The 25,929-nt window shown below is 45.6% G+C and overlaps 1 protein-coding gene across 2 annotated transcripts in view; it reads right to left on the bottom strand.

The window, feature by feature from the left end:
* Positions 1-25,929, bottom strand: part of SV2C (synaptic vesicle glycoprotein 2C) — a 184,435-nt gene that overhangs the window by 112,542 nt on the left and 45,964 nt on the right. For both annotated transcript variants that reach the window (XM_060201064.1, XM_060201066.1), the window contains exon 2: positions 17,553-18,233. In XM_060201064.1, coding sequence (XP_060057047.1) covers positions 17,553-18,132 — 580 coding nt within the window. In that variant the 5' untranslated portion in view covers positions 18,133-18,233. The remainder of the gene's footprint in view (positions 1-17,552; positions 18,234-25,929) is intronic.

Here is a 25,929-nt window from a genome sequence, read left to right as displayed (position 1 = left end):
ATGACTGAATGCTTCCTTCCTCCCTCCCTCTCTTCCTTCATTCCTTCCTCCCTCCCTCCCTCCTTCCCTCCTACCTTTCCTTCCTTCTCCCCTCCTCCCTTCCTTCTCCCCTCCTCCCTTCTTCCCTCCATCTTCCTTCCCTTCCTCCCTCCCTTCCTCCCTCTCTCTCTCCCTTCCTTCCTTCCTTCCTCCCTCCCTTCCTTCCTTCCGTCTCCTCTCTTCCTTCCATCCTCCCTCCTCCCTCTCTCTCTCCCTCTCTCTCTCCCTCCCTCCCTTCTTTCCTTTCTTCCTTTCTTCATTCCACTCTCTTTTTTGCAGCAGGGTTACTGTGGGTCCTTAGTGCTCACATGACTCCACTGTTCCTGGTGGTCATGTTTTGTCTTTATGACGGCAGAGAAAGAAAGATCGAGAGATGAAGAGAAGAAGAGACAGCTGTAGCACTGCTCCACAGCTTTCCTTCTACGGATGGGAATCAAGGATCTTAACACAGGTCCCCGCCTACGGTGATACGCGCGATCTGACAGGCGCATTGTCACCCGGTCCCCTGAATCCTTTTTTTCCCCTTTTGCTGTAATATTCTCAGTTACTGGCAGCAAATAAAGGAGATGATCATACCTGCACAGTTCTTTGTTGAGCTCCTGCTATAAGTCAGGTATCTCAAGAGACAGGAAGAATTGGCAGTGGGAAGGGCATTTGGAAGAGTGAGGAGAGATACAGCCTCACAGAAAGTGGACGTGGCCTTTACTCCAAGTTGCTGATACCCTGTGTGCTGCCTTCAGACAATGAGCGCATAATAGAACCATCCGGGGAGCTTTAAGGGAAAGCACCACACACCAGGTGCTTCTAGTTTCCGGGTACATCTGGGTGACAAGTCTAGCAGATGGAGACTTGTCTCAAGTGGCCTCCCCCAGGGCTCTGTTCTGGCTCCTATGCTATTTAATATTTACATCAATGACCTCCCAGAAACTTCCTCAAGGAAGTTCATCTACGCCGATGACATCTGCTGTGCAACTCAGGCATCCAAGTTTGACATCCTCGAGGAAACACTCACGAAAGACATGTCTCTGATATCTGATTACTGTAAAAAATGGCGACTAATCCCTAGCACTGCAAAAACGGTATCATCTGTTTTCCATCTACACCATGCCTCGGCCTCGCGTGAGCTTAATGTGCAGCTTGGCGATACGAGAATCCGGCATGAAGCCCAGCCAGTCTATCTTGGCGTTACTCTTGATCGCACCCTGTCATTTCACAAACATCTCATAAAAACTGCAGCAAAGGTGGGCGCGAGGAATCACATCATTGCTAGACTGGCCAGCTCCTCATGGGGCGCGAGCGCTTCCACACTACGATCATCCTCTCTGGCATTATGCTATTCCACTGCAGAATACTGTGCCCCAGGATGGTTCCGTAGCCCCCATGTCCACTTGGTCGATTCCAAATTATATTCCTCCATGAGGATCATTTCTGGAACCATCCGTTCCACCCCGGTTCCATGGCTGCCAGTTCTTAGCAACATCGCCCCGCCAGATATTCGTCGGGATGCGGCATCATCTAAGTTAATTTCCCATGTCTACGCTCGACCGGACCTGCCAATATACGCGGATATCTTCACCCACCCTTTCCAACGCTTGACGTCTCATCACCCAATCTGGTCCCCTATGCCTACACTGAACTTCTCTGTTCCAGACTCTTGGAAACAGAGTTGGAAGTCAGTTGAGATAAAGAACAAACACCTCATCACAGACCCCTGCAGGCGTCAACCCGGCTTTGACCTAGCACGTTATGATCGGGCCCTCCTCAATCGCTATCGAACAGGCCATGGCCGGTGCACCGCTATGTTCCATCGCTGGGGAGCCAGAGACGACCCGAACTGCCCCTGCGGCTCCAGACAGACTATGACCCACATAGTCAACGACTGCCACCTCTCCAGATTCAAAGGAGGTCTCGAAACTTTACATCAGGCTCAACCTGACGCTGTTGACTGGCAAACGCTAGAAGAAGAAGCCAGGCAACAGGAATCTAGACACTCAGGGGACTGCAGCATGGTCTGTGCAGCTGTGGACTGTGGTGCCAATCCTCATGCAATAAAAATTTAAAGACTTGTGGTCCAGGAGGTGGCACGCAGCGAGTGGTAAAGCATCGGACAGACTCTCAAGCATGAGGTCCTGAGTTCAATGCCTGGCAGCACATGTACCACAGTCATGTCTGATTCTTTCTCTCTCTCCTATCCCTCTCATTAATAAATAAATCAAAATATTTAAAAAATTTGAAAGACTTCTGAAAAAATTCCATTATGAAACTGAGGCTTTGAAAGCATGGCTTCCTGGGAAATCCAGACATGCAAAATAGTGATTACACAAATGAAACATGATCAATTTTTTAATCTTTTCTTTTAATTTTTTATTATCTTTATCCATTTGGTAGAGACAGCCAGAAATCAAGAGGACGGTGGATACAGAGAGGGAGAGAGATAGAAGCCAACACTCATGAAGCCAACACCTGAAGCCAACACTCATGAAGCTTTACCCCTGCAGGTGGGGACCAGGGGCTCGAACCTGAGTGTAAATCAGGACTGCAGGCCACTTGCTCTTTCTCTCTCTCCTCTCTCTCTCTCTCTATCTCTATCTCTCCCTCTCTTCCTTCTAAATTTGTCTCTATCCTATCAAATAAAATAAATAAAGTAAAAAAAGGAAGCCTTTAAAAAAGTTAAAACAAAAAAAAGGGAAAAGACAAAACACAAACTTGCAAAAACTTGCACTGGGTGTGGTTATTGTACCAAGCAAAGGATGCTGAAGGAGGTGAGGAAGAGAAGTGATGAAAGGGTCTGTTCAGGAAAGGTGGAAAAGATAGGGATGGACACTGCTTAATGCTCAGAGGATCAGTCAATCAAGAGGACTTAGCAATTATTAACATCTATGCACCCAATGAGAAGCCATCTAAATACATCAAACTTCTACTGAAAGAGCTACAGCAATATATTAACAGCAACACAGTCATAGTAGGGGACTTCAACACTCCACTCTCTCAACTTGACAGATCATCCAGGCAGAAAATCAATAAAGACATGAGGGAGCTAAATGAAGAGATAGATAAACTAGAACTATTGGACATTTTCAGAGTTATTCATCCCAAGAAACTGGAATACACGTTTTACTCAAATCCACATGGGTCAGTCTTAAGGATAGACCATATGTTAGGCCACAAAGACAGCATCAGCCAATTCAAGAGCACTGAAATCATCCCAAGCATCTTCTCAGAACACAGTGGAATGAAACTAACACTTAACAACCAACAAAAGATTAGTAATAGTCCCAAAATGTGGAAGCTCAACAGTACACTTCTTAATAACCTCTGGGTCAAAGAGGAAATAAAGGAAGAAATCAAAATGTTTCTCGAGAGTTCAATGAAAATGAAGACACAAGCTATCAAAATATTTGAGACACAGCTAAGGCAGTACTGAGAGGGAAGTTCATAGCCATACAAGCACACATTAGGAAACAAGAAAAAGCACAAATAAACAGCCTGACTGCACATCTTAAAGATCTAGAGGAAGAAGAACAAAGGAACCCTAAAGCAACCAGAAGGACAGAAATCACTAAAGTTAGGGCAGAAATCAATAACATTGGAAATAAGAAAACCGTACAAAAGATCAATGAAAGTAAATGTTGGTTCTTTGAAAGAGTGAACAAAATCAACAAACCTTTAGCCAGACTCACAAAACAAAAAAGGGACAAGACTCAAATAAATCGGATAGTAAATGAAAGAGGAGAAATCACAACAGACACTGCAGAAATTCAACATATCATGCAAGACTTCTATGAACAACTCTATGCCACCAAGCTAGAGAACCTGGAAGAAATGGATGATTTCCTAGATACCTACCAACTTCCAAAATTAAGTAAAAAGGAACTAGATAACATGAACAGGCCCATCACAGATAACAAAATTAAAACAGTTACCAAAAACCTTCCCAAGAATAAAAGTCCTAGACCAGATGGTTTTACAAATGAATTCTACAAAACCTTCAAAGATGAACTAATACCTCTACTTTTAAAAGTCTCCCAGAAGATTGAAGACACTGGAATACTCCCTTCCAGCTTCTATGAAGCCAACATCACTCTAATACCAAAAGCAGACAGGGACACAGCCAAAAAAGAAAACTTCAGACCAATATCTCTGATGAACATAGATGCTAAAATATTGAACAAAATTCTATCCAACCAGATATAGAAGTACATTAAAAAGATTGTTCATCATGACCAAGTGGGGTTTATCCCAGGGAGGCAGGGTTGGTTTAATATATGTAAATTAATCAATGTGACCCACCACATCAACAAAAGCAAGACCAAAAATCACATGGTCATATCAATAGATGCAGAGAAGGCCTTTAACAAAATACAGCATCCCTTTGTGATCAAAACACTACAAAAAATGGGAATAGATGGAAAATTCCTTAAGAAAGTGGAGTCTATATATAGCAAACCTACAGCCAGCATCATACTCAATGATGAAAAACTGGAAGCATTTCCCCTCAGATCAGGTGCTAGACAGGGCTGCCCACTATCACCATTACTATTCAACATAGTGTTGGAAGTTCTGGCCACAGCAATCAGTCAGGAGCAAGGAATTAAAGGGATATAGATTGAAAGAGAAGAAGTCAAACTCTCCTTATTTGCAGATGACATGATAATATACACAGAAAAACCTAAGGAATCTAGCAAGAGGCTTCTGGAAATCATCAGGCAATACAGTAAGGTGTCAGGCTACAAAATTAACATTAAAAAGTCAGTGGCATTCCTCTATGCAAACACTAAGTTAGAAGAACTTGAAATCCAGAAATCAATTCCTTTTACTATAGCAACAAAACAATAAAATATCTAGGAATAAACCTAACCAAAGAAGTGAGAGACTTGTATACTGAAAATTATGAGTCACTACTCAAGGAAATTGAAAAAGACACAAAAAAGTGAAAAGATATTCCATGTTCATAGGTTGGCAGAATTAACATCATCAAAATGAATATATTACCCAGAGCCCTATACAGATTTAATGCTATCCCCATCAAGATCCCAGCCACATTTTTTAGGAGAATAGAAAAAAATGCTACAGATGTTTATCTGGAACCAGAAAAGACTTAGAATACCAAAACAATCTTGAGAAGAAATAACACAGCAGTTGGTCCTCTTGCTTTATTTTTTTGTTTGTTTTATTTTTATTTATTCATTTCTTATTTATCTATTTAGTTATTTTGTCTTCAGTATTATCAGTGGGGCTCAGTGTCTACACTACAAATCCACTGCTCATTGAAGCCATTTTTTCCCATGTTTTTATTTTATTTTATTTTATTTTTTATTGGGTAGGACAGAGAGAAATTGAGAGGGGAGGAAGAGATAGAGATACAGAGAGACACCTGCAACCCTGCTTCACCAGTTGTGAAGCTTTCCCCTGCAGGTGGAAAGCCAGGGCTCCAACCTGAATCTGGAAACTACTCAGCTAATGCTTTGCTCTTCTTGACTTTGGTCTTAACCCAACAGAAGTCAAGAAAATCCTAGCACAGAAGCTACTGCTCACCCTACTCAGCAATAACTGGGGCCAGTGCCACTCACAGATGCCCAGAGCATTATGCCCATTGGGAGGGAAAATCCAGCATCTATAGGTTACGTTCCGCAATTCCACTGCTATGACCTTCTCAACGGGACATGATTCTAGCGGTGGAGGACCCAAGGGGAGTTGGTAGGAGTTGGGGTTGACATGATGATGCTTGACTATAAAGAGGTGACATGAGGGAGGTAACAATTCTGCGTCCCAGTTCTGTACTACCATTCTACAGATCTATCTATGAGATAAACATTTCACAGAACTATAGCTGTTTAGGAAACCGACTGGCTTACTCTGCAAAGTCAGGACAGATACATTCATTCACTTCTGGGGCAGAGCCACTGACTCAACACAACCCAGGACATAAACAACAATATCTTAGTACCTGCCTCTCCTGCTTTGAATTGAACTTGTTACCCAGTTCTTTTAGCTGTAGCCTACATTTTCATGTCACCAATAATCTCAGGTAGGTTATTTATAGTCCTTTGATTGATGTTCCTGGGTAAGTTTGGTGTAGAAGAAAAAAAACAACACCTATTTTCAGAGTAATAAGCTCTAAGAGCCAGCAGGTTAGTAAGATTATAGCAACACCGAGTATATATAAATATCTCCTCACTGACATGGTAATGTGAGGGGACTGCCAGAAAATGATATCTTCAAGGCCAAGCTAACTCTCCAGTCCCACTATATCTTTATACCCTCCCTGAAATGATCAATGCTACCAATGAAATCATGTTTTTATTTACTTGTTGTTTTTAATATATTTAATTTATTTCTTATTGGATGGAGACACAGAAAAATTGAGAGGGAGGATATAGAGAGGGAGAGACAGAGAAACAACTGCAGCCCTGCCTCCCCTCCTCATGAAGCTTTCCCCCTACAGGTGGGGACCAGGGGCTTGAACCTGGGTCCTTGAGCACTGTAATGTGTGTGCTTAACCAGGTGCGCCACCACCTGACCATGTGTGTCTGTCTACCTACCTACCTACTTACCTTTTCTCTGTATCTCTCTCAGTAAATAAATATAGAAACTAAATAAAGTGTAATGGTAAATGTAATTAATTAGTATGAGGTCATATTGGAGTAGGTTGGGCCCTTGATACAAAGTGACTCCTGACATAAAAAAAAGAGGAGACAGAGTAAGACAACAGTGTCTAGAGATGAGGGAGAGCAGCTGGAGGGTAGCATGCCCAGATCCTGAAACCCAAGGATTCCTGACCAGTACAGGAGCTGGGAAAGCAAGGCAATATTCTACTCGCAGTGTCAGAGGTACTGCCAACACTCTGATTTATTTTATTTTATTTTATTTTATTTTATTTTATTTTATTTTATTGCCTCCAGGATTACTGCTGGGGCTTGGTGGCTGCACTATGAATCCACTGCTCCTGGAGGCCATTTTTTCCCCTTTTGTTGTCCTTGTTGTTTATCATTGCTGTGATTATTACTGTTGTTACTCCTGTCATTGTTGTTGGATAGGACAGAGAAAAATGGGAGAGGAGGGGAAGACAGAAAGGGGGAGAGAAAGACAGACACCCGCAGACCTGCTTCACCACTTGTGAAGCAACTCCCCTGCAGGTGGGGAGATGGGGGCTCGAACCGAGATCCTTATGCTGATCCTTGGGCTTTGCGCCACGTGCATTTTACCTGCTGCACTACCACCTGGGTCCCAACATTTTGAATTTTAATACCATGTCTTGACAACTGTGAGGAAATACGACACCACTGTTATATGCCAGTGATGGGAAAAAGTGCATCCCTCAGCCTGCCAGTGAGACACTGACTTTCTTCAAAAGTGGTACACGGGCCGCTCAGTGCAGCGCCAGCCTGAGTGCCCGTGACTAAGCACAAGGATCCAGGTTTGAACCCTGGCTCCCCAACTGCAGGAGGGAAGCTTCACAAGCAGTAAAGCAGGACTCTAGGAGTGTCTCATTTATTTATTAATTATATTTTTACTAGTGATGTAATAGTGGTTGTAATATTATAAGATAATAGTAGTATGACTCCACACTACTCCCAACACCAATGTTCTTCCCACCCCATCGTGGTAACCACCATAGTTGTCCCGACATCACAGCTTTTTTTTCTTTCTTAAGCCCTGTGTTTCAGTTCTCTCTGATCTATTCATGACTGAAATCACCCTACAGTTGCCCTTCCGTTTTCCTTCTCCCCTCAGATGAGCATAAGTGCCTGACTTCCTTGGGTGTTCTCCAGAATCTCTTCCCTTTCTGTGATAGCACAAAAACAAAGGTTCCTGGTCACGAAAGTTCCAGATCCCAGTAGAACTGGGGTGCAGTATGCTCTGGTTATCTGTTGTTTTTGACGGGTTATGTTGTTTTCACCGGGCTGGCTTCACGGGCGGGTAACAGACGACCAGGGACTCATGGTTGAGCTGTAGGCAGTATCTCTTTATTCATGCAGGACGCAGCACAATCTAAGACGAGCTAAGTTAAACTCAAAGTACAGTACTCTAAAACTCACAATGCTGTCTTTATATATACTTCCCAAGTAGGGTGGAAACAGGATGTGACATAGAGAGGGTGGAGAGAAAAGTGACTGGTGAAAATCAGAGTGTGACAAAGAAGGGGGCAGAGCAGGCGAGAATCCTATCACTGAACCACCAATGCCCTGGAGGGAGGGTGGAACTTGTTAACAGTGGTTATGTAAATAGAATGAAGTGGTTATGTAAATAGAATAGTGTTAAGCAGGGGGGATTTAAACCAAATGAAACAGAAGGGGTCTCATGCATACCAACAGTTATCTTCCACTAACATTAATCCCTCAGGGAGTATGGCCCAAAATTCTTTTGGGGGTACAAAAGGAAGGAGTCTGGCTTCTGTAATGGTTTCTCTGCTGGACCTGGACATTGTCCAGTGGATCCATACTTCCAATTTGTCTCTACCTTTCTCTAATAGTATAAGGTTCTGGATATCTCTTCCTTTATATCTTCCCCTCACCTCTCAATTTCTCTCTGCTTTATCAAATAAAAGGGGAAAAAATAAAGAAGAAAAGGAGAAAAAAATTGGCCACAGGAGTGGTGGATTTGTTATGCAGGCATCAAGCCTCAATGATAACCTTGCTGGCAAAGAGAAATAAGAGAGAGAAAGAGAGAAATACACAAAAAGTTCCACGGTATATGGCTGCTACTGCCTATCAGTGAGTAAGAAAAGTACCTCTTAGATGTTATCTATACAGGTTGGTGTGGGAAAGGAAAGCCTGGCAATATTTTGGGTCACATCTGATCTGGAAATTCTCTACTGTGATGTCCCAGGGCTGTGAGCTTCAGCACTTCCCAGATCTCCACCCAGTCTCTACATGGCCAACCTCACTTCCAAAAGACTCAAGAAGAAGATTTCTACTCTTTCCTTCACCTCAACATGGAGGGGCAGGTGGTGTGCTCTACAGAATTCCAAAGGTTCCATTCCCAGCCTCTGGGTCTAAGACAAGCTCCAGATGGGAGGTACCCAATGACACTACCTTGCAGTCAAAAGTTTCCACTCCAGGGCAGGCGGTGACTGACTGCACCTGGTTGAGCGCACGTGTTACAGTGCGCAAGGACCCAGGTTCAAGCTCCCAGTCCCCACCTGCAGGGGGAAAGCTTCACAAGTGGTGAAGCAGGACTACAGGTGTCTGTCTTTCTCCCTCTCTATTTCCTCTTTCTCTCAATCTTTGGCTATCTCTATTCAATAAATAAATAAATATAGTTAAAAGTTTTTTAAGTTAATTTAATCATCACTACCCCAACCTTCCAAATATTTGTCCATTACTAATACACACAGGAAGACCACATTTTTATTACTACAAAACACATAAAATGCACCACCTTGGACATTTTTAACATAGGTGAAAATAATTAAAAGATCACAACATACTATTTTTAAACAAATTCCTTACATTATAAGTAGTATAACTGGCAGCATAGCTTCATCATCATTTTGTGTTTGATTAGAAATCCCAGTTTTGAAAGTGAAGGTAAGAACTGAACGACACCCAGGGACCTCTTTGGTGTTCACTCTCACCATCTTAAAGGGCGGCATGAGGTTCTGAGACAAAATAAAGAATGTCCGCTTGCAGACGCATGGATTGGGAACACTTATTTCAGTCACTTGTCAGACTAGCGATCATTCTCAAAATGCACTGTGATCAGCTTTCTAATTTCTGAGGGGCCTGCGGGAGGGTTGGCTGCTATGAAAGCTCTTGTCATAGGAGACAACTGAGAAATTAGATTTCCCATGGAAGGTTTAGAATTCAAACCTACACATCTGTCTCGTTTGTATATGGTTTGCTCTACTGCTAGACAATCCATGATTCAGACTGTCCTAATTAAGTCTAAGTCCATAAAGACAGAATGTCAGTGACTTCTCCAATGATTTCAGGGAGACTCCGAGGCTGAACCAGGATAACTAGTAGATTGTGACATCCGATGGAATCTGTATTCAGCTAGGAGTCTCTAAGGTCTGAGACACACAAGTTCAGGACACAACAACCAGCCTTCAGTTTCCAAGCTGAACTGTGGAAATACCCAAAAACATTTCAACTGACAGAAGACATAATGGTTGTAGTCCAAGGATGCTACCAGCTGGCAAACATCGGGTCACTCTTGTCCTGTGCAAAGGCATCACAGAGGGCTGGGCAGTGCTGCAGCTGGTTAAGTGCGCACGTTACAACGTTGCAAGGATCTGAGTAGTTTCAGACCCCAGACCCCACCTGCAGGGGGAAGCTTCATAAGTGGTGAGGACAAGCCTCTCTCTCTCCCTCTCCCTCTCCCTCTCCTTCTCTCCCACCCCCTCAATTTCTCTCTGTCCTATTGAAAAAGGAAGGAAGGAAGGAAGGAAGGAAGGAAGGAAGGAAGGAAGGAAGGAAGGAAGGAAGGGAGGAAGGAAGGAAGATGCATCATAGATTCTTTGTATGGTGGAATCTTTTAAGCCTACTTGGTCCAACTCCACCCAGGACATCATGAAAGAAAGGAGGAAATAAGGCCCAGGAATATAATTATGGTGAATTATTACGTCTTCTTTTCCAATTTGTCAATAATGAATCCAAATCAGATTTTGCTAGTGTTGGTGGACAGGAGCCAATAACTTTTAAACTGTAATTAGATCACTGTGAGAAGCTAAGCAGAGCCAGAGGAGGTAAGATCAGCAGAGACCAAACTGCTCGCGAGCACGTCCAGGAGATCAGGAAGGAGGAGGCAGCGGGAAGGGTGAGAACTGGGGGTCCTGAAACGCTGCAGCGCTGTTAGGGTGCAAAGCTATGGGCCCTGCATTGGGGTGACAGCCAAATGTCAAAAGCATGAAATTAACACAAAGAGAAAAGAATATGTAACAGTATTTCTTTCTTTCTTTCTTTCTTTCTTTCTTTCTTTCTTTCCGTCTTCCTTCCTTCCTTCCTTCCTTCCTTCCTTCCTTCCTTCCTTCCTTCCTTCCTGAACAACAAATCCACTGCTCTGGCAGTCATTTTTCCTTTTCCTTTCTATCTATACTTGACAAGACAGAGGAAAAATTGAGAGAGAAGGTGAGACAGTGAAGGATGGAGAAAGAGAGACACCTGCACATCTGTTTCACTGCTCATGAAGCAACCCCCCTGCAGGTGAGGAGCAGGGGCTTGAACCTTTGCACATGGTGATCTGTGCATTTAACCAGGTGCACTACCACCCAGCCCCTGCAACAATATCGCTTATCAGCTTGACAGTCTGATCTACCCTGTATCTCTGACTAAGAGAGCGGTTCAATGCACCAAGTTACTCCTGCATTCTAAACACAGGCCAGGGGCAAACACAATGAAACAAATAAATAGACAGAATCAAACTAGCTCACCATGATTTATACAAACATATAAATAACAGGCAGGGATAACCCAGTCTCTGAAGGGAGGCCGGGGGTATCCTGCCCGGCCACTTGAAGAAGAAGACGGTCCTGAAATGAGAGCAACCTGCAGTGTTCCTCAGAGGTGACCATGAGCTGTGAGCTCAGACCAACAGGGACTCAGAGGTCACACAGGCTCCTGGCACTAAATATCAGTGTGCATTTACATCTGGACCCTGGAGCAGGTGGATGGAGGGAATAGCTAATGTAGCCACAAATTTATTTTTTATAAGAATGGGAGCTGCTTCCTTCCCTAATCTAACTTTCTAGGCCCCTTTCTCCACTCTGACACCTTTCTTTCTCTCAGACACTATTCTCATCCAACCTCAGGCGAGCCACCAAATGCAAAACTACTCTAGCTGTGAGCCCCCAGGAACACGCCTAAAATGGTTCTCCTAGCTTTCTTCTACCCTAAAATCCCTAACCTCATCTGCTCTGATCCTACTTTCTGGTTCCTGTTCATTAACCAACTTATCTCAACTGAGGTCACGCCACCTTCCAGACACCAGGCTACAGAGGCTCCCGTGACTCCACCCGACGTCTCTGGGCAGACGACCTCAATAATGGGTCCTGGACCCTCGCGTCTCCAGAGCTCTGGTCCGCTAGGGAGAGACGGAAACAGCCTGGGGGTGTGTAGGACCTGTCAACGCCCAGGCTCAGCGGAGAAGCAGCTGCAGAAGCCAGAACTCCCACCTTCTGCTCCCCATAAACAACCTTGATCCAGACTCCCAGTGGGGGAGAAGTGACAGGATGGAGATCAGAGGACTCTGCACTCCAGCTCCATCAGCACCCAGAGAGACAGAAGGAAAAGGAGAGGGACATGTGGAGGTAGTTATGTTGTCATGAGTGGCTTAGAGGGAAAGAGAGGACTGAATCAGAAAAAGAAGGGGCAACTATGTATAAACATGGACAGACAGTTGTAGAGAAGATGGTTGGCCCATGTCCACAACTTTAGGGGAACTGTGGTGCATTGCAGTGGGGAGAGTGAAGGTTCAGAACTCTGGTGGTGGGAATGGTGTGGATTCAAACCCCCACTGACATGCAATTGCTATAAAAATATAGAAAATTGGGAGTCGGGTGGTGGGGCAGCGGGTTAAGCGCACATGGCACAAAGCGCAAGGACCGGCATAAGGATCTCGGTTCGAGCTCCCGGCTCCCCACCTGCAGGGGAGTCGCTTCACAAGTGGTGAAGCAGGTGTGCAGGTGTCTGTCTTTCTCTCCTCCTCTCTGTCTTCCCTTCCTCTCTCCATTTCTCTCTGTCCTATCCAACAACAATGGCATGAATGACTACAACAATAATAACTACAACAACAAGGGCAACAAAAGGGAAAATAAATAAATAAATATGAAAAATATATTAAAAATTAAAAAATAAATAACAGACAAAAAAGAGAGTGGGGGTTGTCTTAGAAGCTATACTCTGGATGTTTGTAGACTATGTGGACAGAAAAAGCAGTCAGAGAGATGATGAACAGAGGGATAAAGTAAGAGAGGTTAGGTGTGATGGTTCATGTCATATTTGCGTACTTAGCTACTACAGAAACAATCCTGTCTATAAGAGGTATAAGAGGTAAAGTAACACACACACACACATCTCTTAACACACATACATATGTATGTGGGGGATAATCTGTATGTTCTGAGAACTCTACATTCCAGGTAAAAACTGTAGAAAGGGAGATTAAAAGACATGTTTATGAAATCTTTTTAGTCCACCTGCATGTTAGCTAACAGGCTCAGGCAAAAAGTACTAAAGTCATGGGCCCCTTGGAACATACTAAAAACAGACTTCCTAGCTTGTTTCCACAGGAAGACCACTAGTTTGATCTGCTCTCTTCCTACCTTTGGGTTCCTATTTATTAAATAATTTGTCCTGTTTTGTATCTTACTGATTTTCAGCCAGTAAGTTGTAGATAATACCAACATTCCCTCTTGACTTCCCTGGGCAGACGCCCTCACCCATATGTCCTGGAACCTCCCCTCCCCAGAGCCCTGCCCCACTAGGGACAGACAGACACAGGCTGGGGGTGTGGATCCACCCGCCAACACCCATGTCCAGCGGAGAAGCAATGACAGAAGCCAGAACTCCCACCTTCTGCTCCCCATAAAGAATTTGGGTCCATGCTCCCAGAAGGATAAAGAATAGGGAAGCTTCCAATGCAGGGGGTGGAATATGGAACTCTGGTGGTGGGAACTGTGTGGGACTGTACCCCTGTGATCTTACAATCTTGTTGATCATTATTAAATCACTAATAAAAATTTTAAATATATACTTATGATCTACCAGAGATTCCTTGTTATATTTACTTTTGAATTTCTAGGGTCTAAAACAGTCTCAGTTACAAAGTGAATGCTCAATAAATACGTTGGAATGACTATTTTTGATATTTGGTGATTGAAAATACAAAAAAAAAAGACAAGTCGTTTTATTTGGCAGACAACAGCAAAGCACTGAATAAAGTGGGAATCACTACTCTGTTCCTTTAAAACCAGTGCAAACATCTACCCTATTCTAGAAATATCTGGGCATCTTATTTAAAGGAGAGAGAGGTCCAAAAAGAGAGAGGAAGACCAGAGCACTACTCAGCTCTAGCTTACAGTGGTGCTGGGAATTGACGTGGGACTGTGGGGTCTCAGGCATGAAAGTCCAGTGCACAGTTCACTTTGTTGTCTCCATGGCACTGGGAGTGTTTTTACAGCTACCAAGATCTTATAAGCAGGTTTAAGTGTCAATCAGAATTTCCTTCATAGGCACAAATCTATTCTTAGTACAAATCTAATCTTATGTTCTTGTTCCTCCTCTGGTTTTGCACAATATGCCAGTCACTCCAGCCAACAGAAAGTTTTTAATATGATTGGGGTATTTCTCTGGGACGCTCAGGCAACCAACCAAGTCAGCATTCATGTACAGTCTACTTCCTCATGGCCCTAGTCTGCACCTCAGTCCTACTGTGTTCAGAAATTCAAGTCTCCGTATAAGAAGGGCAGATCCACCTCTCAAACAGTACAGCAATCATCTGACTCATCAAAACAGAGATGTTTAAAGAGGAAGAATGTCACTTGGTTTATTAAACAAAAGAGTTGTCAAGAAGGCTAGGACACTGGGTAAGCACATTGCTGATGTGTGGCTGCTACAGAGAGCCGAATCTGAAATCAAGTTTCTCTGGAGCAAGGGCTAAGCATGGACAGGCATGGGACCAGGCACTGGCACAGCTGGCAGAGCACCCTCACCATGCAAGGACCCGGGCTCAAGGACCCAGTCCCCACCTACAGAAGAGAAGCTTCCTGAGCAGTTAGCAGGGCTGCAAGTGTATCTTTCTTTCTCCCTCTCTCCTCCCCTTCTCTCTCACAAACAAAAATAGAAACAAAGAAAATAGCTTCCGGAAGCAGTGGACTCTTGATGCATTTAAGGTACCCAGAGATAACTCTGGTGGCAATTTAGAGGGAGGGAGGGAGGGAGACAGAAGGGGGTTGCATATGCCTTCAAGGACTCCTGGACTCCAGGTCAAGGTAGCCTAATATAGCCTTCCCTTCAATAAGTGTATCGATCGGCGAGTCCCAAACCAGAGAGTTTAAAATACTTGGTCCAGGGGTTGGGGCAGAAGCTCAGTGGTGGTGCACCAGGCGTTCCTGAGGCTCCAGGTGTGACCAGCTCAACCCCCAGTATTAATGTAGGCTGAGCTGAGCAGTGCTCCGGTCTCTTTTTCCCATTAAAATAAATATTTTAGAGAAAAATTCTTAGGCCAAGGCACCCCCAAACCTGAGAAGCATTGGGAAGGGCACTGCTGCCAGCCTCTGAATGCAGTACTCACTCCCACGTTCTCTTACCAGCCAGGGATTCTCATGTGAAAGGACACACTCACTTCACCTCTATTTCTTCAGTGAAGTCTAGCAGTGACAATGATCTCAGAGACTGTCGTTCATTGATTCAACAAATATTTATTGAGATCCTATTATGTATGAGGCTGAATAGGGAGAAAACAGTAGCAGACACGGGCAGAATCTCTCAGTCTCAAGGGATTCACATCCATATTCTGGATTTAAACTTGTGGCGCTCTGCCTCCTTAAGATGACTTTGCACTCTGAGTCCATTTTATAGGTCAGTTCTCCTGGGAAATTAGACTTCCTATTTGTGGCCGTTGCTATTATATACTGTCTATAAATACAAAAGCAAGGTGATATTTTTATAAGGTTTTGGAAAAGGGAGAAAGATCTATAAATCAACAAGTGATTACTCTGTTGATGTCCACAAGCCAAAAGTGAATTTCTAGGTCACTGCTTGGAGATTCCTATCTAACATGGGGTCTTTCACCAGTAATTGAAAGTTTTTTAGTTTTCTTCTCCCCCTAGGAGTAGATCCTATCAAGATTATTTTTCCGTGTGTGTGTGTGTGTGTGTGTGTGTGTGTTGTTGTTGTTGTTGTTGATGATGATGATAAAAGGTGACTTTTAATAGTAGTAAAATAAAAGCATAGCAATATATTTGGTTATCGTTGGGTAAATGAAACAGAGATGAATGGTAACATTTCACAATGGAATTGGGAATACTTTAATGATAATACTACAGAACTGGAAAGAAAAGTAGGGTTAAGAGGTGGGGGCCGGGTGATGGCGCACCTGGTTGAGTGCACGTTACAGTGCTCAAGGACCCAGGTTCGAGCCTCTAGTCCCCACCTGCAGGGGGAAAGCTTTGCAAGTGGTGAAGCAGGACTGCAGGTGTCTCTCTGACTCTCTCCCTCTCATCACCACCATCCCCCTTGATTTCTGGATGTCTCTATCCAATAAATAAATAAAGATAATTTTAGAAATTCAAAAAAAAAAGAGGTGGATGTGTATTCTAGAGTCTGTTTCAACCAATACTCAGCCGGGGTGGGGGGAGGCCGCTGGGTACATCAGCAAAGCTCTCCGGCTCTCTCCTGTAGAACGGTAAGCCTTACCTAAGTCACCAAGGTACCAACACCTGCAACTCGCCGTGACTTCCCCCTGGTGATGGGAACCAGCCTCGCTCATTCCAGTCTCCCTCACAGCACTGCTCCTTCAACGCTATGCGTGACTCTGGGTCCATTTCCTAACAAGCATAAAAAGACGACCTACCTCCCAAATAATGAAAGCACAGATAGGCTCATTATTTTTGTGTTAGTTTCTGGCTTTCCTTGAGGAAAACACTACAGTGCTTTGTCCCCAATGAGAAGGCACTTTGCAAATCCGTATCCCCGAGGACCACCAGAAAAGGGTCACGCGTCTTTCTCCCCAGCCTTTTGATCCCACTGGCTATGACTTAGTGTGGTAATCATGTTAGAAAGCTATCATTTGATGAAATGAAAATGGCAAAACAATTTAGATGCCTGTCTAAAGGAGAATCCATTAGAATGCAATTATAAGTGACGCTACAGGGGCAAAATCTTCAATAATTGAACTGCAAGTCTGGGAGGCGCAGCCACAGAAGCAGTGAAGCGCTTCTGCGGGGGACGTGCGACAGGGAGTGAAAGCATAAATTCTTGGGGACGCTTTTTTTTTTAATCCACTAAGGAAGACAACATTTGCAGAGAGAGGACACTAACTGGGCTCCCAGTGTTCCCAAGCACTATCTATACTTCTGCTTACCACCTGCGAGCATGAAGCAATTCTCAGCGTGTTTAGCTTCCTGGGAGAGACAGACAGACAGAAGAGCCCTGAGTGACACCTTGCTTCCATCTAGCACCAAGAAGATAAAGGTACAAAGACAAGCTTGTTCAGATTCTCTTGAAACATCCCTAACCTAAACACGAGCATTACGACATAAAATGACTTTTCACTAGCTTTACAGCTGCAGTTATTAAATATGTGTCTTTCTAAGGATCTAGGCTTGTGAAACGTGCTGTTGATAATCGTCCTTGAGCAATATCTTGATATTATGCTTACGGGGTAATCTCAGGGCAATTCCTTTGACTCTCGCATGGCAACAGTTTCACATCATAAAATACTAGACAAAGAAATGCAGTGCTCTCTATGGAAAGTATCTATTGCATTGGTCGACCATCTTTAAACACACACACACACACACACACACACACACACACATTTAGGATTTATCTCACGGAGACATCACTCACCTAACCAGCCGGATCCTGAGTCGGGTATACACAGGTCTGTCTCTGCACTGGGTAGCACAAAACCAACTACAAACACCTCCACGCCGTCGGCCATGAGGGCCATGCCCAGGACGAAGAAAAGGGCCCACTGGAAGCGGCCGTGGCCGCACTCCTGGATTATCAGCTCGTACTGCTGGGCCAGCTCTTCCTCATCAGCCCTCCTCTCCGACTCCAGGTCCTGCCGGGACTTGGACTCACCACCCTTGGGCTGCCCCACTGACACGATGCTGTCTTTGTCTTGGTTGGCAGCCGGGATGCCCTGGTACTCCCCCTCATAGATTTCATCGTCCTCATCATGCCCCTCAGTGGCTTCGCTGGAGCCTTCATCATCGCAGGGCTCTCCACCATAGGTTTCGCCCGGTGGGTAGTAGTCATCGTCCTCCTCTTCATCTTGGAAGCGACTGTAGGACCTTTGTGTGTATTCGTCTTGGGCAAGATCCACTGCTTGACTCACCTTCTTGACAGTCTGTTTCTTCACCTCTCTGGCAATGTCTTTGGCGCCTTTCACGAGTGAAGTCCTGTCCTTGTAGGGGTCTTCCATCTTCTCTCACTCAATGGCCAACAAGAAGATGGAGATTCTTCACAGCCTCTGATCAGTGCTTCAGCCCCAGGAGCATCACCCACTTTGCGTCCCAAACAGAACTACAAGAGAAGAAAAAACACAGGAGAAATTGATGATCTCTTTCTACGTATAATTTTTCTTTTCATAATTTCTCTGTTTCATGTCACTGTTCTCATAGACTGTGAGACAGAAATAGCTCTTCCTAAATGCTGAGAATGATGATGTTGGGGCTGGGAGGAGGTGCACCTGGTTGAATGCACCTGCTACCATGTGCAAGGACCTGGGCTCAAGTCCTTGGTTCCTACCTGTAGTGGGGGGCTTCACTCACGGTGACGCAGTGCTGCAGATGTCCTCTTTGTATCTCATCACCCTCTCGATTTCTCCCTGTCCTATCAAATAAAACAAATACTAAACAAAATATTTTTTAAGTGGTGAACTTGTCTCCTTCCCTTCATCCTAGATGGAGCTTGAAGGAATCGTACTAAGTGAGATAAGTCAGAAAGAGAAAGATGAGTCACTTACAGGTTGGACTTAAGAAACAAAGACAGAGGGGAAAACACAAAGTTAAACTTGGACTGGATTTGGTGAGTCGCACCAAGGCAAAGGACTTTGGAGACGGTAGGCAGGGAGGAGGCTGGGGGGGGGAGGCTTTATGGTCCTGCTGCAGGAAGGTGGAAATGGACCTAAGTCAGGGCTGAGGGTGTTTTGCAGATATCTGTCATAGAGAAGTGAGAAACTGGGGGAGGGGACAGGCGGTGGTGCACCTGGTTAAGCACACACAGTATAGTGCACAAGGACCTGGGTTCAAGCCCCTGGTCCCCACCTGGGGAAAGCTTCACGAGTGGTAAAGCAGGGCTGCAGGTGTCTCTCTGTCTCTCTCCCTCTCTTTCTCTATCTCCCTCTCCCCTCTCAATTTCTCTGTCTCTATCCAATAATAAATAAATAAATAAATAAATAAATAAATAAATAAATGAGAGATGAGAAATTGGCCCTATGTGCCGATTGTACTGTAAACTATTAGTCCTCAATAAAATGATAAAAGGAAAACAGATTCCCAGAACTAAAAGGCATTACTCAGGGACATCTGGCCTTGAACTCAGAGAGTGAAAGCTGAGACACAGGACTTCTGGTCTGAGTCAAAGAAACAACTGGAAAAAAAAAAAGGACGGAAGGAAGGAAGGAAGGGAGAGAGAGAGAGAGAGAGAGAGAAAGAAAGAAGCTACAGGTGAGTAAAGACACATATCGCTTGTAAGGGTGTTGTTGTGTGCCGCGGAGAAGAGAGAGGGGGTCCGGAGCGAAGAGGAAACACAAATCTTTATTTGCGCTGGCACCTCAGAGTTGGGTGCTAGAGAAGCAGGTTGGGCCACGTGGAGGTAGCGAAAATGGCTGCCTCACGCAGTAACCTTTCCTGCATCTGAACACAGAAGGGAAGCGCCAGCAAGAGAACGAGGTACGGAAGAAGAAGGGCTTTTATAGGAGCAGCTTTCTCGAGAATGGGAAGGGGGAGGAGTAACCAGAGCACTCCAGGATAGGATGATAACTCTCGTGAGAATGGGAAGGGGGAGGAGTAACCATCGCACTCGAGGATAGGATGATAACTCTCGTGAGAATGGGAGGGGGGAGGAGTGACCAAAGCACTCCAGATATCGCGGGGAAATAGACAATGCCCTGAGGGCACAACATGGCAGAACAGGCACTCCCAGAATGTCCCAACTCTCACGGGAACTAGCATTGGCCTGAGGGGACAACATGGCAGATGTGACTGCACAATTTCCCAGCATAAAGGGGTGAGGGAGTCATTCCCAAGACTAAAACCAGTGCTCAGGGAAGGGGGGCACCAAATTGAGAAACGTTGGCTGAGTCCCTACACATCTAGGTCTGGGATAAAACAAAGAACTATTAAAAAGAAAACAATCACCTAAGAACTCACCAATTTGCAACTATAACTTCTTGAGTTTCCAATGCTGTTACTCCACAGAGAATGGAAAAGCATCAAGGAGACCTTATATACATCAGGGAAGCTGACCCAGCCTGGTGACTCAGGATAAAATCTCCCTCCCCCAGCAAGATATACAAACAGAAAAACTGAACACCTTAGCCACAGCGCCTCCTGCTGGCACAACAAAAGAACACTAAGTGTGGAAACAGAAATACACAGACAGCAATGACAGAAGCCCCCAAAGACCAGACAGATAAAGATCTAGGGAAAATGAGTTAAGAGTTCAGAAAACTCATTATGAAATCAACTCAAGAAACTAAACTTAAGATTTAAGAACTCAGTGATCATTTTACCAAAGAATTGCAAAGTACAGGGGAAAAAAACCTCCAAACAGGGGGTCAGGCGGCAGAACAGCGGGTTAAGCACAGGTGGTGCAAAGAGCAAGGACCTGCTTAAGGATCGCAGTTCAAGCCCCCGGCTCCCGACCTGCAGGGGAGTCGCTTCACAGGTGGTGAAGCAGGTCTGCAGGTGTCTGTCTTTCTCCCCCTACCCTGTCTTCCCCTCCTCTCTCCATTTCTCTCTGTCCTATCCAACAACGAGGACATCAATAAGAACTACAGTATTAACTACAACAATAAAAAAACAACAAGGACAACAAACTGAAATAAATAAATATTTTAAAAAAACGTTTTTTAAAAATAAGTAATTCTTAGGGAACAGAAGGGAAACACAAAGCAGAACCTGGACTGGAGTTGGTGTATTGCACCAAAGTCAAGGACTCTGGGGTGGTGGTGGTGGGGGGCTCAGGTCCTGGAACAGGGTGGTGGAGGAGGACCTGGGTCGGGGGTTAGAGTGTGATGTGGGAAACTGAGAAACACGACCCATGGACCAGCTACTGCATTTCACTGTCGACTATCAACCATGAATCCCCCAATAAAGGAAATAAGAGCGGAGCTTAGGACTGAACATTTGAGCAAATTTCCTGACCTAGCTAATAACACCCAGAATCACTGTGTGTAACAATTATTCTGCAACAATAAGTGAAACATGTGAGTTTATTCGAGCACAAACTGCTTTTTTTCTTTGATGTTTTAAGCAACAAGAACCCTCCTGACCTCCTGAGCTATTTCAAAACCATCCCACACACGTTCCCATCATGCACAGCCCGTGGGCACACAGATGTTTCCCTCAGTTCCCCCACCAGGCTCCCGCCTCCAGAAACACCTGCAGCACTGTCTCCTCACATGCGAAGCTTCCCCCTGCAGGGGAGGACCTGAGGCCTGAACCCAGATCCTTGCACATGGTAGCGTGTGGACTCAACGAAGAGTGTCACTGCCAGGCCTGGCAATTGGTGATTTAAACACTTATGCACTTTTTTTCATTTGTATATTCATTTACCGTGATGCTTGTTGTCACCTGGGTTTCACTACTCCGGGTCTGCTTTTCCAGACAGGCAGAGACAGAGGAAGAGAAGGAAGGGAAGGGCACTGGAGAACTGAAGCTTCCTGACGGCAGTGAAGGGTCAGTACTGGTCATGGTGTGTGTAGCCAGACAGGGGAGCCTGTTCTCTGGGGAGACAGGAGAGAGACAGCTCGCTGCTTTCAGCAAAGTCTCCCTTCAGGGGTTCATGACTGCTGCTCACTGAGCCACAGCCCTCTGCTTGGCTCCAAGGAGAATGCCTGTCTGTCTGTCTGTCTGGTCTCTTGTCTGTTTGCTTTTGTTTTTGTGAATACGTCAGGCATTATAATGGCTTACTATCGTTTAGAAGCAGTGGCAGGTCTACCAAGTTGGTCTTGTAAGAGATGGCTAGGTCCTCTCTTCAAAGGAATATGAATAGAACAGTCGTTTCATACAAAAATTTAAAAAAATAAACCCTATGTATAACCACCTGTGCTCACTAGTTCTGTGTTCTTGAGGTCAGATAGTATTTCCTTGCAGTTCTTGCTAATTCTCCAACTGACCAACCCCACCCCCCCACCCTCAGACCCTCTTCCTTTCTTTACTCAGAAAACAGGGAGATTGTGGGCTCTGTGGCCCAGCCCAGGGGTGGAGGAGACAGTTCTGAGTCAGGTAGAAAGGGGGGGTAGGGCGCTGCTGCCTGATGGCCTGTTGGCGGCAAGCCCTTTAGCAAGGGAAGAACACCTGGCTTCATCTCCTTGTCTTTTGCCTCCACAAGACATTTTAATTGGGTGCTGTTTACAAGTGGCTCGTTCATACCGCACAGATAACCCCCCAAACACTTTCTCCTGGACCTCTGGTGACTCCCTTGAACGGCAGAAGGGGAAGAACAGAGTTGTTTCCCCTCCGCCCCACAGCTTCGCAGCCCCCCTTCACACCTTTGTCTCCTTGGTGCCTGGGAAATGACAGTTTTCTGTTTGCTTTACTTAACATTTCATTTTGCAAGGCTGTGGGTTGGTAGTTACAAAAACAGCTGCCTTTGTTGACTTGCACAGCTCAGAGCACAGCCTGTGATTAAACCCCCTGGGCATTCTCCTTCTCCTGGTGATACTAGGGCTTCTGTTCCCCTGGAAGGGATTTCTCCAGGGCTTCTCACCTGTTCTGTGGCCATAGTTCATTCAGCATTTTGCAACCCAGGTATTTCAGTTGGCTGTGTGTCCCTATCAGGAGCGGAAAGGAGGGAAGTTGACTCAAGTTCTGATTCTACCAGAGATGCACTTGATACAAAATACGACTGGGCACTGAGGAAGCATTGCTAGCGCAGCCAACCTGGTCAGTGTGCAAGAAGAGAGAGAGGGAGAGGGAGAAGGAGAGGGGGAGGGGAGGGGAGGGGAGGGGGAGGAGGGAGGGAGAGGAGAGGGAGAGGGAGAGGGAGAGGGAGAGGGAGAGGGAGAGGGAGAGGGAGAGGGAGAGGGAGAGGGAGAGGGAGAGGGAGAGGGAGAGGGAGAGGGAGAGAGAGAGATCCAGCCTGACTACAGGGAGGAAAGCACCTACCAGTTGGTGCCTTTGCAAAGACAAGGCAGAGGGCAGGGGAGAGAGCTTAGTGTCATCCAAAAGACTTCTCTGCCTGAGGCTGCTGGTCTCTGGTTCAGCCCCCCGGCCACTGTAAACCACAGGTGAGCAGGGTTCTGCTTTATAAACAAAGAAGGGACAGCATGAAGGAAGATGATGAAGTAGCCACTGGAGAATAAGTGCTCTTACTCTTCCAACAAAACCTTCTCCTTTACTGTTGAGGAAAAGGATGCCCCACTAATCCCTCTGCAACACATCAAGGTGGAATTCCTAAGTCTTCTCACTGAGGTATCTCTCTTTTAATTTCTTCAACCAAGGAAAAGTATAGATTCCTGGAATTTCCAAGCTTAGATTTGTAAGTCAGATATTAGGAGACAAGAAAGACATCCTAACTTAAACCCTCCCACATGAGCTATTCTACCAGTTTGTAAGAGCACACATCAGCCAGGGAAGTCAGAATCCACCCATCCACCCTCTCAGATTACTCATTCCTTAAAGGAAGGGCCATGCTTTTAGTCCAGCTCACATTCTTTTTTTTTTTTTGTCTTTTTTTTTTTGCCTCCAGGGTTATTGCTGGGGCTCGGTGCCAAATCCACTGCTCTTGGAGACCATTTTTCCCCCTTTTGTTGCCCTTGTTGTTTTATCATGTTTGTGGTTATTACTGTTGTTGTTGCTGTGATTGGATAGGACAGAGAGAATGGAGAGAGGAGGGGAAGACAGAGGGGGAGAGAAAGACAGACACCTGCAGACCTGCTTCACCGCCTGTGAAGCTTTCCCCCTACAAGTGGGGAGCTGGGGGCTCCAACCGGGATCCTTACTCCGGTCCTTGCACTTTGTGCCATGTGCGCTTAACCCGCTGTGCTACCTACCACCTGACTCCCCCATCTCACATTCTTGTGTCCAAGGCCGTTCTGGACACCATTCATTCATTCATTCATTCATTCATTCATTCATTCATTCATTCAACTAAAAACTACCATTCTTCTGGGGCCAGGTGGTGGTGCACCTGGTTAAGTGCACACATTACAATGCTCAAGAACCTGGTTTCAAGCCTCTGGTTCCCACCTGCAGGGGGAAGCTTCAAGAGTGGTGAAGCAGGGCTGCAGGTGTCTCTCTGTCTCTCTCCCTCTCTATTTCACTCTCCTCTCTAGATCACAGCTGTTTCTCCAATAATCAATCAATAAAAAAATTTTAAAAACCTACCCCTCCTCTACATGATCACCATGTCTAATATTGTACTTGGGACTCTATACAGATAGAAATGAAAGAAATTAAGAAATGTGTGGGGGTCCCAGGCGGGGACTGGCAGAAAGGGAAAAACTTGTTCAAGATTTTGTTTTTATTTTAACCACTGTCCATTCCTTTCATTTGAAGGCAATGAGCCTGCGTTTCCCTGTGCTCTCTGTACCTTTCCATCTCATGACCCATTGGCAGAACCCAAACCTGGGTCTGGGGCATTTTCAGACTTTTGGACTTCTCATCAATCTCGACTGGAAGGGGCTTTCCTCTACTGGTTGCTGTATAAAGCTGTTAAAACGTCTAGGATTTTATCCTAAGAAATAGGCAGGCAATATTCCAGTGATGTAAGTCTAAAAAGATCTTAATAGTCTATTGGATCAAGCTCAAAATAAACTATATGTATTGTTACATAATATCACGATATATACCATCAGCAAAACACTAAGCAAGGTGACTGGTGAGGCAGGTCCCCTGGGAGTGTGCCCCTGCTTTGCCATGTAAGCAACCCAGACTTGAGTCTGGTCCTTGCACCCTGGAGGGAGCTTCCGTGCTGTGGTGTCTTCTCCTGGTCTCTCTTCTCTCCTCCTCCTCCTCCTCCTTCTCTTCTCCTTCTCCTCCTTCTCCTCCTCCTCCTCCTCCTTCTCTTCCCCTTCTCCTTCTCCTCCTCCTCCTTCTCTTCTCCTTCTCTTCTCCTCCTCCTCCTCCTTCTCCTTCTCCTCCTCCTCCTCCTCCTCCTCCTTCTCCTTCTCCTTCTCTTCTCCTCCTCCTCCTCCTTCTCCTTCTCCTTCTCCTTCTCCTTCTCCTTCTCTTCTCCTCCTCCTCCTCCTCCTTCTCCTTCTCTTCTCCTCCTCCTTCTCCTTCTCCTTCTCCTTCTCTTCTCCTCCTCCTCCTCCTCCTTCTCCTTCTCCTTCTCTTCTCCTCCTCCTCCTCCTTCTCCTTCTCCTTCTCTCCTCCTCCTCCTCCTCCTCCTTCTCCTTCTCTTCTCCTCCTCCTCCTCCTCCTTCTCCTTCTCCTTCTCTTCTCCTCCTCCTCCTCCTTCTCCTTCTCTTCTCCTCCTCCTCCTCCTCCTCTTCTCCTTCTCCTCCTTCTCCTCCTCCTCTTCTTCTCCTTCTCCTTCTCCTTCTCTTCTCCTTCTCCTTCTCTTCTTCTCCTCCTCCTCCTCCTCCTCTTCTCCTTCTCCTCCTTCTCCTCCTCTTCTCCTTCTCCTCCTCCTCCTCCTCCTCCTCTTCTCCTCCTCCTCCTTCTCCTCCTCCTCCTCCTCCTCTTCTCCTCCTCCTCCTTCTCCTCCTCCTCCTCCTCCTCCTCCTTCTCCTCCTCCTCTTCTCCTTCTCCTCCTCCTCCTCCTCTTCTCCTTCTCCTTCTCCTCCTCCTCCTCCTCCTTCTCCTCCTCCTCTTCTCCTTCTCCTCCTTCTCCTCCTCTTCTCCTTCTCCTTCTCTTCTCCTCCTCCTCCTCCTCTTCTCCTTCTCCTTCTCCTCCTCCTCCTCCTTCTCTTCTCCTTCTCCTTCTCCTTCTCCTTCTCTTCTCCTCCTCCTCCTCCTCCTCCTTCTCCTCCTTCTCCTTCTCCTCCTCCTTCTCCTTCTCCTCCTCCTTCTTCTTCTTTCCCCCCTCTCCTCTCTCCTCTCCCTCT

The sequence above is a fragment of the Erinaceus europaeus genome, chromosome 11 (genome assembly GCF_950295315.1).
Source record: "Erinaceus europaeus chromosome 11, mEriEur2.1, whole genome shotgun sequence".
NCBI classification, from domain to species: domain Eukaryota; kingdom Metazoa; phylum Chordata; class Mammalia; order Eulipotyphla; family Erinaceidae; genus Erinaceus; species Erinaceus europaeus.
This window is presented reverse-complemented; position numbering and strand designations above follow the sequence as displayed.